This window comes from Protobothrops mucrosquamatus, unplaced genomic scaffold, assembly GCF_001527695.2.
Source record: "Protobothrops mucrosquamatus isolate PMUCROS unplaced genomic scaffold, P.Mucros_1.0 scaffold2940, whole genome shotgun sequence".
NCBI classification, from domain to species: Eukaryota; Metazoa; Chordata; class Lepidosauria; order Squamata; family Viperidae; genus Protobothrops; species Protobothrops mucrosquamatus.
The window spans coordinates 96,661-109,749 of NW_015388963.1; the positions used below are offsets into that span (position 1 = coordinate 96,661).

Consider the following 13,089-nt stretch of genomic DNA (forward strand, 5'->3'; position numbering starts at 1 on the left):
CAAGCGGGACTGACCTAGGGTGAATTTTAAATAGGGAAATTTTTTTTAAAGATTTTAATAATGTCACAGCTATAAATATTTGGTTTTAATTGGCTTTTATAGGGGAAATGTTTTTGTGTTGTTTTAATGTGCTGTGAGCCGCCCTGAGTCCCGTGGGGAGAAGGGCGGCATATAAGTTAGTGTTAAATAAATAAATAAAATAAAGTGAGTCACGCCCACTTTTATGAGTGGTTTTTTTTGCCATGGTTAAACAAGGTCATTTTGGTTCTTAAGTGAATCATGTGGTTGTTAAGTGAATCCAGGTTCCCCCATTGATTTTGCTTTGGTAAAAGCCGGATTGGAAGGTTGCAGATGGCGATCACGTGACCTCGATATGCTGCAACCGTCGTAAATACACGCCAATCACCCAAATTTGGATTACATGACTGGGGGATGTGGCAACAGTCATAAGTGCAAAGACTGATTGCAAGTCACTTTTTTCCAGTGCCATTGTAGCTTTGAACAGTCACTAAACAAATGCTTCTAAGTTGAGGACCACCTGTACTGAATTTTACACTGAGTGGAACAGCTGTTTTTTCTTCATGCTTTTGAGAACCAGAAATTTTAGTAGGTTGTATTATAGAAAATGAAATGCAACACCATGATTAAAAGTCTGGTCTTTATCATATGCAAGACTATACTGGACCAAAAGCCTCTCTCCTATCCTGGAAATCTAGATCCAGTCCTCCAGGCAATGTCAGTACAGTACGATAAATGCACCAGTGTGAATTTAAAGCAAACCTTTGGGGGACATACAGTTTTAGGGAGTGTCCCTCACAACCCCCGTAGCCTTTTGCTACTTAAATAATAGGGCCAGTGAGAAAGGTAATGAATTACAAGATCGATAATAGAAAAGACTGGTCTCCTACAACCCTTTTCCTCAGATAATTGAGGATACCTCTTGTACAGGTAATCCTTGACTTACAACAGTTCTTTTAATCACTGTTCAAAGTTACTTATGATCATTTTTCATACTTAACAACCATTCAGCGTCCCCATGGTCGTGTGATCAAAATTCGGACGCTTGGCAACTGGATCAGATTTATGATGGTTGCGGTGTCCCGGGGTTATGTGATCAACCTTTATGACCTGACAATTGAAGTCAATGGGGAAGCCAGATTCGCTTAACAACCATGTTACTAACTTAACAACTGCAGTGATTTACTTAACAGCTCTGGCAAGAAAGGTCGTAAAATGGGGCAAAACCCATTTAACAAATGTTCCACTTAGCAACAAAAATTTTGGGCTCAATTGTTGTAATTTGAGGATTACCTGTGTAGCATTGTGTAATCAGAACAACTCACAGATGGAAGTAAAACCTAATGAGCTTTTATAAATATCCAGTGCTGGTCATCTTTGATACCATGTACTAAATCTCATTTCACACGTGCCCATGCACACACACACACAGAGAAACCGCTAGATACTTAAATATTAGATCTTTGCCTCCGTGTATGTGGAGAGAGAGAGAGAGTCGAGAATGTTAACAGCATACAGCAGTGATGGCGAACCTTTTAGAGACTGAGTGCCCAAACTGCAACCCAAAACCCACTTATGCATCGTCGGGTGCCGGGTGGGTGTGGCCCATTGGGTGGGCGTGGCTGCGGTGGTAACTGGGTGGGACTAAAAAGTTCAATCAATCAATTCCAACTTTGCAAGATCTTTTTTTCCCGCGAGAAGTTGAAATTGACTCATTGATTGAACCTTTTTTTTTTTTTTGCACATGGCAGCGGAGACCTAAAGCGAAAAGGTTTTATAAAACCCAGCTGAAGGCCTAGGACTGGGGCAACAGCGCACGTGCCCACAGAGAGGGCTCTGAGTGCCGCCTCTGGCACCCGTGCCATAGGTTCGCCACCACTGGCATACAGTATTAAAGATGCCCAGGACAGGATGGATAGAGATGGAGATAGAGATACACACACACTCACATACATGTGAGATCCTATATATATATATGATGGAAACCATTGTTTTTTCTAATTGTGTTTCATTTGGACCCACTCGTAATGCTTCTTCATTCCCTGAGCTAATGCTACAGCTGTATACAAGTGGGAATGTGCTACTCAGGCATGTATTTGGTAGAACAGATAAACTGAAAAAGAGGATGAAGGTTTCCCATCATGGGATTGGAACTTTTGGTTAATTAGGAAGAAATGTGTCATGGGGAAGAATCAAGGTAGAAGTGAAGTGCAAGTAGATTTTTTTTTCAATCAGCACAGAAAGAGATAAAAGTAGAGACTAGAGAACGCAGAAGGTGAAGCGAAATATCTAGTCTCAATGGCTCAGTTCCAGGAAAAGCAAGGCAGAACAAAAGAGCTTTTTATTTTATCAGGGGCATCCTAGATAGACTGAGGCAGGAGGAAGCAAGACTATAATGTGAAAGGAGAATCCACATCTGCAGGGATTAAAAGTCAGTGTAAACAAGCTGATATTACTTTGATTTTATTTTTTTAACTAATGACAGGGTCTGGAGAGCTGCTTGAAAGGGCCAGACAACTACAACAGCCAAGTTCTGATAGAGGCCACCGTCATAGCCCTGACTAAGCTCCAGCCGCTCCTCAACAAGGTAAACTGGTAGGGTCCCCAGCAGCTCATTCTGTGTGACCCTGTGGGCAGGAAAAGTAGGTGACTTCATTGTTCAGGATAAATGTTAGACTGATCCAGGTGAGGGGATGTTTGGAAGCTGATACTTGCATTTATTTTTTTTACCTGTTCCTTATTGTTCACTAGCAAATGTTGAAAATTTGCCAGTGATTTATTAGATTATTAGAGAACCTGAAGGATTGGAGGTATTGCTTTGGTGTGTCTGTTCCCCCTCCTTCAGTCACTTCATCACTGGTTTTATTACAAAATTCAAATACAAAAGCCAATAAACCTCCACCTCCATGTGACAACAATCAAACCAACCACTTGATGGGCTCCATATCACCCTGGGATCCCCAGGCCTGCTGGTAAAACCACGTCTTCAGGGCCTCTGAAAGAATATCAAGGTAGGGGCCAATCTTATCTCCACGGGGATGATGTTCCAAGAGTATCGAGGGAGGGAGCCATCCTGTTCCCCCCTCCTTCCCTTCAGTCACTTCATCACTTCCTGGTTCTCAGCAATTCGGCCCAAACCATGGTTTCCAGTTCTGTTTAGAGTCAAGAGTGCTTTGCCTTCATTGAAAATATTTTAAAAATATTTAGCTGAAATGTTTTCAGAGAAAAAGCCGAGAAAGTCCACTTGCCTTTTGGGAAAAAAAACACCTTTGGGACAATGCCTTCACATGTCAGTGAAGGCAGAGCATTCTTGACATGGATGACTGAGAATCTCCATGGACAAGAAGGGTGGTGGTTGCACATGTAACTCTTCCAGTTACATCTACCCTACCCACAAGAGCGGGAGGCAGCGTGTATGGTGATTCCTCTCTCAAGAAGTCCCATCTAGTCAGACCAAGAAGGAGGGCCTTCTCAGTGGTGGCTCCCTCCCTCTGTTTTCAAAGATACAAAGCAAGAAAGTCCAGTTGCCTTTTAGAAAATAAAACATCTTTGGGACAACTTCTCTTCTTCTCCCACTTCTTTTCTCTAAGTATGGCCAAATCAATTGCATGTCAATGAAGGCAAAGCACTCTTGACTCTAAACAGAACTGGAAACCGTGGTTTGGACCGAGTTGCTGAGAACCAGGAAGTGATGAAGTGACTGAAGGGAAGGAGGGGGGAACAGGGTGGCTCCCTCCCTCAATACTCTTGGAACATCATCCCCGTGGAGATAAGACTGGCCCCTACCTTGATATTCTTTCAGAGGCCCTGAAGACATGGTTCTACTAGCAGGGCTGGGGATCCCAGGGTGATATGGAGCCCATGAAGTGGTTGGTTTAATTGTTGTCACATGGGGGTGGAGGTTTCTTAGCTTTTGCATTTGAGGTTTTATTTCTGTAAGCCTCCTGGAGTCACCATGAGAGAGTTGGACAGCCATGTCAATTTTCCTAAAATAAATATGATTGACGCAGCTTCATGGGCAATATGAGGGGGCAGTCTGCTCATATATTCCCATCCATCTGCCCAAAGTTGTTATTTTCAGAGAATCTGTACTACAGATCTTAGTCTTTCTTTCTATGTCTATATGTACATTGCTAGCATTGCCTAAATCTCAACAGTTCACTTTGGCTGTGGGTACAAATTTGGAAGGCTGTTTATGGAAAAATCAACCCAAAGAATGAGCCAATGATAGCAACAGCCACCAGTCATCACTTGAAATCCCTGCAGAATAAAACTGTCAAGGCAACTTACGATCATCCCATCCAGACTGGGCCAAGTGTCTATGGAAGTACATTCTACCTTGTTTTGTACCCATGGTTCCAGTTACAGGTTCCCTGGAGTCTGGAGATTGTGTGGGTGCCAGATGCATCCAGTTTTCTTGACATGAGAAAACTTAGCTCACTTTTTGTTCTGTATCTTTCACCACAGAACAAATGTACTGTGGGGTCCTAGGTCCTCTCTGAGCTTGGTGGTTTTCTTGCAGATATTTCATTACCAAACTAGGTAACATCATCAGTGCTCACTGATGGTGTTACCTAGTTTGGTAATGAAATGTCTGCAAGAAAACCACCAAGCTCAGAGAGCACCAAGGACCCCACAATTCAACCCTAAGTTACAAATATTCCCTTCTATCAAAATGTTGTGCTTCAGTTTGGTCATTTTATTCCTCTGTTTAGGACTCACCTCTGCACAAGGTGCTATTTTGGGTGGCCATGGCAGTTCTACAGCTGGATGAGGTCAATCTGTATTCCGCAGGCACAGCTTTACTTGAGCAGAACCTTCACACTTTGGACAACCTCCGGGTATTTAATGATAAAGTAAGCAAACCATTTCCCAGAACACACAAGAACAAAAGAAAGCATGAATGTTCTCTTGGCGCTGTTGTAATATACGTCATCTTTTCGCCAGCGGTGAATCAGTTTTGGGAAAAAAATATGAGCTTCTTCCTTGTTGAAAAGTAGTTGGAGTTTTAAGAAATGTAATATTGTTTGACATTCCTTGAGTTTCAAGAAATGAGATTTTTATCTTACGGCGCCCAGGGCTATTTTTAATATCCCAGCAGTCTTACAAGTGCTGTCGTAAGATTAGGTGATGCATACTAAAATTGTCCAGTAGGGCTGCAGACTAAAATAGAACAAGGAAGAGGAAAGCAAAGACAAATGGATCTTGGATGCACCCACCTTATGCTGTTTCCCCCCCCCAGAGGTATTTTTAGACTGCCTCAAATTAGAACGTGCGTGGTTTGTTTGCTTTTGATTTCTTGTGAGGTGTAATTCCAATCACCTTAGCTCACTTTTTATGTACTACCTCCTAGACCAATGTATCTTGTTCAACAAGCCACAGTTTATCCCAAAGGTGCTTTTTCACAAAGCAACTGGCATTTCTTGTTTTTCTTTGAAGACATTTCGCTTCTTATCCAGGAAGCTTCTTCAGTTCTGACAGGATGGTGGGGAATGGGAGGATTTATACTCCTTGCAGACAGCTGGTCATTTGCATTCTTTTTGAGAGTCATTGAGGCTACTTGAAGAAGCGAAAGGTCTTCAAAGAAAAACAAAGTCCAGTTGCCTTTTGAAAAAGCACCTTTGGGATTACCATGACCTGGATGACTGGATGATCCATAGACATCAAGCCACACTTTAAAAATCTTTGGCCTTATCTGTGAATTCAGCCAAAGACTGTTCAAAAGTCCTTGCTATATTTTTTAAAAATCCTGGTTTATAAAATAAAACATAATGGATGTGTTCACACGACCTCTTCCAGGAATCACCAAGAATACTCCCACCCATAAATGAAATGTCTGCAAGAAAACAAACAAGGTTAGCACCAAGGACTCCACAGTTCAAACTTGAGCACTTTGCAGCCCATGGATTTCAGCTGCTGCTGAAAAAGGAAACTCTGCTTAATTTTTTTTGCCAGTATTCTCTGAACCATAAACTATTATTTGCAGTCTCTGTTTATCCAGGATACAGAGTGGATTCCAACAAAAGAGAATATATGTATCTCAGGACTGAATTGTGGAATCCTTGGTCCTCTCTGTGCTTGATGTCTACTGATGATGTTACCTAGTTGGGTAATGAAACGTCTGCAGGCAAACAACCAAGCTCAGAGAGCATCAAGGATTCCACAATTCAGACCTGAGCTACAAATATTTTCTTCTTACAAGTTGTGTGTCTGCATGGCATAAATCCAAGAGTAAGCATGGTTCCTTTTTTGACCGAGTTTCTGATGTCTGTATCTGGCTTATTCTCAACAGAGCCCTGAGGAAGTCTTCATGGAGATCAGGAGGCCTCTGGAGTGGCACTGTAAGCAGATGGACCACTTTGTGGGACTCAATTTCAACTCCAACTTCAACTTTGCACTTGTGGGACATCTGCTAAAAGGTAGGAAGGCAGTGTGGTTTTTCAGGCCCCAGTCAAACTTTACAAAACAGCATTGTCTGTGGTAGGAATTCTGTATACTGTCCCTATGAATTGCATCAGAAGAGGATCCTAGAGCACTTTAGAGTTCCTTGAAGGGGAATAGAAGATATTGAAGAGAGAGACTGAAGAGAGAAAGAGAGAGAAAAAAATACCTAGAATTAATAGGCTGAAAGGAACTTTTGTGATAGAAACTGAGATGCACTTCAGCAAAAGACACGGTTTTCACAAAACAAAGCATTGGTTTGAGATTTGGGTCATTTGTGAAAAGAGGAGATCTGTTTATTGTTCAAGAGTTGGTTTTGGAATACAAAGGCAAATTGTTGCTGTGCATTAAGAGGCCAAAGTGGTTGCCCGCTTTTCTTCTCCGTGTGCCTCGCTTTAGAATTCAAGATGGTAGAATAGATTGTTCTCTTTCAGATTTTTTTTTTCCTGTTCAGTTGTGTCTGATTCTTGGAGACTGCCACAACAAGTCCCTGCAGTGTTCTTGGCAAGTTTTTTCAGAAGTGGTTTGCCATTGCCTCTTTCCTAGGGCTGAAAGAAAGTGACTGGCCAAGTTCACCCAGCTGGCTTTGTGCTTAAAGCGGGACTAGAACCGACAGTCTCCCCAGTTTCTATCCTGATGCCTGAATCACCAGCGTGTCAAACCTAGTCCTCACTCTTTCAGATTACATATAGAGAAACAAATTAGTGAAAAAATACGTGTAAGTGTAAGTAAAGAAGTAACATCACAAGATGCTGGCCAGAATGGAATTTTTTCCCCCGGAACTGCTAGTTTTCTGCTTTCAAGGAGCAATTATGCTTAGAAACCATTCTGTTTTTTTCCCATCTTGTAGTGTGAGTTTGTTCTATTGTTATCTTTCTTTGTAAATCAGGCTTAGCATTCTCTTGGGATTGATGTGATATACCCCCTGACAAGCAACAACATAATTAATTCCTTTCAGTGTCCCTTCATTCCAACTTGGGACTTTAAATTCCGGTCAACAACGCTTCTTCCTTTTGTGCAAAAGCCTCAAGAATGCATTGCATTTTATTTATTTATTAAATTTATATGCACCCATCTCTCCAACTTTTTCCCACCAGTATCCTAGATTCTAAGACTTGATTGCTTGCAGTACATGCTTGCTGGCTTTCCTGAAACTCACACTAACTTTGGAAGCCACTAACAAATTAGTGATTAGTATTGCTAACTTTCCACAATTGATGTTTATTCCTTTTGGTTGTGAGAATCAGCCACGTGCCATGCAGTTACTGAAGTCCAGTTTTCACTGAATGGGTAAACTTGTTCAACTCCCATCCCAGTTGCTGAGTGTCCATTTAGGTGTATGCACTGTCTCTTTAAGACAGGGGTGTCAAACTCAATTTCATTGAGGGACGCATCAGCATTGCGGTTGCCCTGGGGGTGTGTGGCCAGGGGTGTGTGGCCTACTGGGTGGGCGTGGATGGAGTAGGTGTGTGGCCTACTGGGTGGGCATGGCCAGCTCTACATCGTTCGCGTCAAGGGGGCCTGTGGGGGCCTGGGCAGAAGTGGGACAGATCTGAGGGTCTCTGGCAGAAGGGGGCAAGTGCCAAGGCATGGTCCATTTCTTCATTCCTCACAAAGGGTACCTCCCCAGCATGCACTCAGGGGGCGGGGCCGACGCGGCAGGGGCTGGTTCTTAGCTGTTTCTAGATCGCCTTGTGGAGCTAAGACTGAATGCGTTTCAGCATAAATGGCCACCACAAAATTGTACATTGGCTCCCGGCCGGCCTGGGCCAGGGCCAAGGCAGCGGAGGCCGTTCCCTCACTGTTTCCAGGATGGCTTCGCGGGCTACATGAAACCACTTCGTGGGCCGCATCCGGCCCCCGGGCCTTGTGTTTGGCATGTCTGTTTTAAGACATTTTCCCACTTTTCAACTGACGCTTTTCTTTCTTTGCAGATATATATATATATATATATTTGTTTAACACAATGTTTATTTCACCAGGTTACCGGCATCCCTCACCGACCATAGTAGCAAGAACAGTAAGGATTCTGCACACACTCCTTGCTCTGGTTAACAAACATAGGAACTGTGATAAGTTTGAGGTGAATACCCAGAGTGTGGCTTACCTTGCAGGTAAAAAACCCAAATCTATGAGGTTTGTATCCAATCCAGGCCAACCCAAACTGGGTAATACATAGTGTGAAAGTATTCCTCTCAGTTCCCAACAAAATGTGAGCTGCCAAAAGGAGGGAGCCAGTCTACGTTTAATGATAATAACAACACTGCCTATGATGGAAAGGCTGGACCTCGATCCTCACTCAATCTCCCCATTCCCACCTATAACATTTGGAGATCCTCTTTGAATATTTTGACTATACTGCAGAGTTCTCAGTCTTGACAACTTTAAGATATGTGGACTTCAACTTCCACAATTCCTCAGCCAACATAGAGAATTCTGGGAATTGAAGTCCACATATCTTAAAGTTGCCAAGGTTGAGAAACACTGCTGTATTGGTATATGATTGTGGAAACCTGGCTTAAAACTTTAGTCCATTGCTAAATCAGCACAGGTAGTCCTCAAGTTGCAACTGTAATGGAGCCTGCCCATTACAGTTATAATGGTCTTACGACCTTTTTTGTGCTGGTTGTTAAGTGAACATGGCTTTTGTTAAGCAAATGTAGCAGTTGATAAGTGAACCCATGGTTCACTATGGGCGCGGCTTTGCTGAGAAACAGACATAAGTGCTAAGATAGTAATATAAAGATGCAGATTAAAATATTATGAAATATCCAGATCTTGTGAGATTTCTGTATTCCTTTGAAGTTCCATACATGGGCATTGTTATCACATGGGAACCCGGAGTCCGATTGTCCAAATGATTTGGAGGGTTTGCCAAGATATAAGGCATTTATAACAATAAAGATGATTAGGGGCAACAAAGTGATTACGGGACTGGAGGCTAAAACATACAAAGAACGGTTGCTGGAATTGTGTATGTCTGGTTTAATGAAAAGAAGGACCAGGGCACAAAGAAGAGGGAGTCAATCTATTCTCCAAAGCGCCTGAAGGCAGGACAAGAAGCAACGGATGGATACTAACCAAAGGGAGAAGCAACCTAGAACTAAGGAGAGATTTTCTGACAGTTAGAACAATTAATCAGTGGAACAACCTGCCTCCAGAAGTTGTGAATGCTCCAACACTGGAAGTTCTTAAGAAGAGACTGGACGGCCATTTGTCTGAGCAGGGGGTTGGACTAGAAACCTCCAGGGTCTCTTCCAACTTTAGTATTATTAGTATTATTAAAAAATGTTGGGGGTGGATATCTTTGGTTGAGGATTTAACAAGAGTCTCATCGTGCTTTAGGATCTTAAGGACTAGAATTTTGTCACAGTGGAGCATTGACAGTGCAGTGGCTCCCTCAAATTTTATTTTTACTTCTTTAAAATTGAAATGAATGGAACCGAGTTTCTCGGGATTCTGAGTTCTTGATGCAATAGCTGATGATGAGTTTTCACTAAATACGGGAAGAAGAATGCCATCTCTGGAAGAAGAATGTGAAATACAGTATGTAAAACATCCTTTGAACATTTCTGTGCTTCCTTTTGTCTGTTCAGCTCTGCTGACTATGTCCGAGGAAGTCAGAAGCCGGTGCAGCTTAAAGCATAGGAAATCGCTCCTCTTGACAGATATTTCAATGGAAAACGTTCCTATGGAGACATACCCCATACACCACAATGAAGCCAGTTGTAGGTCAGTGGACTTTTGAAAACTTTATTAGAGGGTATGGACAGTTCTGTGGTACTCCATTTGATAGAATTGTGCATTAAACTCAGATGTCTGTCTCTTGATGCTGTTCTTTGGTGCAAAATGACATTTAGAAAGGGATCTGGAAAGATTCTTCAAACCACATGCTTCTCTCCAGCCAGGAGAGAATTTGTTTGTTTCTGTGAATTATTGAAGACAGCTTATAATTTATAGCTAAATGATTTATGACACGGGGGAAAAAAGGGGGAAGGGTGGGAGGCAAAAGAAGACAAAATTACTTGCAATTCAAATTATTCTGGGAAAGAAAGAGCTGTATTGGAATTGACCCTGGAAGGCTCAAGCATGGCGTTTCACTAGCTAGATTCATATACTGGCTGTGTTCAGACAATATGCTAACCCATAGTTAGCTTAACAAGTGTAACTGAATTCAGTTTCCTGGGCTGAGTTTACAGTATATTTTTAACATAACCCAATGGCTGTATTTATGTGACACGCTGTGTTGAAATGAGATGAGAGCCTGGTTCACACAGTATTCTGGCTGGTTCTCATAATATGCTAAACCATAAATTATTCCACTTCATTCTAGTTAATCTACATGTTTCAATAAAAGAGAATATCTGTAGTTTGGGATTAAATTGTGGGGTTCTTGGTGCTCTCTGAGCTTGGTTGTTTGCTTGCAGACCTTTCATGACCCAACTAGGTAATATCATCAGTTATGCTGCTGATGCTACGTAGCTGCTGATGCCACCTTGTTGGGTAATAAAACATTTTCAAGCAAACACCAAGCACTCTACAGTCTACATATTGTATAACCCCAGTCGCAGAATCAGAAAGTCTGGATATTCATATACTGGTTAAATGTGGTTGACTGGTTTGTGGTTTAGCAATTCATGTGAACACAGCTATTGCACTGAGTTGCTGTTTGAGCAAGCTAGAATCAGACTTGGAGACAGACATAGTTTGCCTTGTATTTTTCTGAATTCCTCCTCCTTAAAGGTTAAAAGCTTGTTCTGAACAAACCATTGCTAGCATGCCACCTCACATTAACCCATAGCTTCACTCCATAAATTTTCAGCAAACTGCTTTCAGATTACCTTAAAACAAGACATGGTGTATTCACTGACATTCATTCATTGTGCTAGGCCCCAAATAAACTGCATTATTACTTACCTCATATCTCCTTTTGAGGGAGCCTAGTAGAATAGACACTGAAGAAGCAGTAGTAGAATCTGGGCATTTTATGAGGTGCAAGAGAGTAAACAATGTTACATGTGTCACGATATCACTGAGCAAACGATGAAATCTATCATTAGCATCACTTGTGTGACGACATCATTGAGCCCAGAGCATCAGTGTATTTGTTTCCAGTTATGTCTTGGGAAAATGCTGAGTCCCCTTGAATCATCAGCTTCAGGCCAAAGCACTAGATGTGAGGTAATCCACGGGTGCCATTTCAACTCGGTAGGAGGAAGGAAGCTCACTTGTTGTCTGACTAATTTCTGGCTGTCTGGAGACGGTTTGTTTTTGAAATGACTGGTTTCTTTTTTCTTTTTTAGGACACTAAGAGAAAACCAGCCCTGGTCTTCTCCCAAGAACTCTGACAGACATCTCGCTGCTAGTTACCCAACTGTTGGGCAGATCAGTCCCCGCACAAGGAAATCCATGAGCCTGGATATGGGACAGCCTTCTCAAGCCAACACTAAAAAGCTGCTAGGTTGGTTGGGTGTGTCAGTCTCCTTTTCACCACAAGGATTTGGGCCAGCCATTGACACGACCACAGCCTATTGGCAAACTTGCTTTCATCAGATACAGCTTTTGTTTTCTGTACAGGTATTCCTCAACTTACGACCAAAATTGGGACCGGGATTTCCGTCGTAAGTTGTTGCAGTCGTAAAATCGAGCTGGACCCGATTTTACGACAGTTTTTATGGCAGTTGTTAAGCGAATCACCGTAGACGTTAAGTGAATCATGTGATCATTAACGAATCCAGCTTCCTCAGATGGGCATTTTTTATTTTTTATTTTGCTGGAAATCGGCAAAAAAGGTCGCAAATCACAATCCCGTGACCGCAGGACGCTGCAACCAGTCATAAATGCGAGCCAGTTGCCAGGCGCTCAAATTGCGATCACGTGATTGTGAGGTGGTGCGACGGTCATAAGTTGCAAGTTCAGGTCATGAGATCACTTTTTCCAAGGCCATTGGAACATTGAACCGTTGTTAAATGAACGGTTGTAAGTCGAGGACTACCTGTATTAAATAGAGGGTGTGTGTGGAACGTTGATGGAATCTAGAATCGTGTTATCTCATACTCCCTGCATTAAGCCTTCAGTTCCACCGGGACTGCTGGAACCCTGCTAAATTTCTTGCCAGTATTCTCTGAACCACAAACTATTATTTGCAATCTCTGTTTATCCAGGATGCAAAGTGGATTCCAATAGAGGAGAATATACGTAGTTCAGAGTTGAACTGTGGAATCCTTAGTCCTCTCTGTGCTTGGTGGCTACTGATGGTGTTACCTAGTTGGGTAATGAAATGCCTGCAAACATACAGCCAAGCTCGGACAACACCAAGGACTCCACAAAGTGGCTTATGGGAGCATACAGGTTTAACTGGTTTCACTTTCATAGGTACCCGAAAAAGTTTTGACCACTTAGTATCGGACACAAAAGCCCCTAAAAGACAAGAAATGGAATCCGGGATCACCACGCCTCCAAAAATGAGAAGAGTAGCAGAAAATGATTATGAAATGGGTAAGACTTCAAGCAGAATGGCCTAATCGCTAATTGCTGTGTATGCTTAATTAAATGCCTTATACAATTATTTATTTTGCTGTTGCTCACTTGGCATGCTAGAATACAATGAAATCTTCCAATGCAAACAAA

General features: G+C 42.2%; 1 protein-coding gene across 1 annotated transcript in view; it reads left to right on the forward strand.

Annotated features, from left to right (window-relative positions):
* Positions 1-13,089, forward strand: part of NF1 (neurofibromin 1) — a 65,153-nt gene that overhangs the window by 35,117 nt on the left and 16,947 nt on the right. The window contains exons 9-15 of the mRNA XM_015826065.1: positions 2,504-2,605; positions 4,734-4,874; positions 6,311-6,437; positions 8,442-8,573; positions 10,056-10,191; positions 11,763-11,920; positions 12,835-12,957. Coding sequence (XP_015681551.1) covers positions 2,504-2,605; positions 4,734-4,874; positions 6,311-6,437; positions 8,442-8,573; positions 10,056-10,191; positions 11,763-11,920; positions 12,835-12,957 — 919 coding nt within the window. The remainder of the gene's footprint in view (positions 1-2,503; positions 2,606-4,733; positions 4,875-6,310; positions 6,438-8,441; positions 8,574-10,055; positions 10,192-11,762; positions 11,921-12,834; positions 12,958-13,089) is intronic.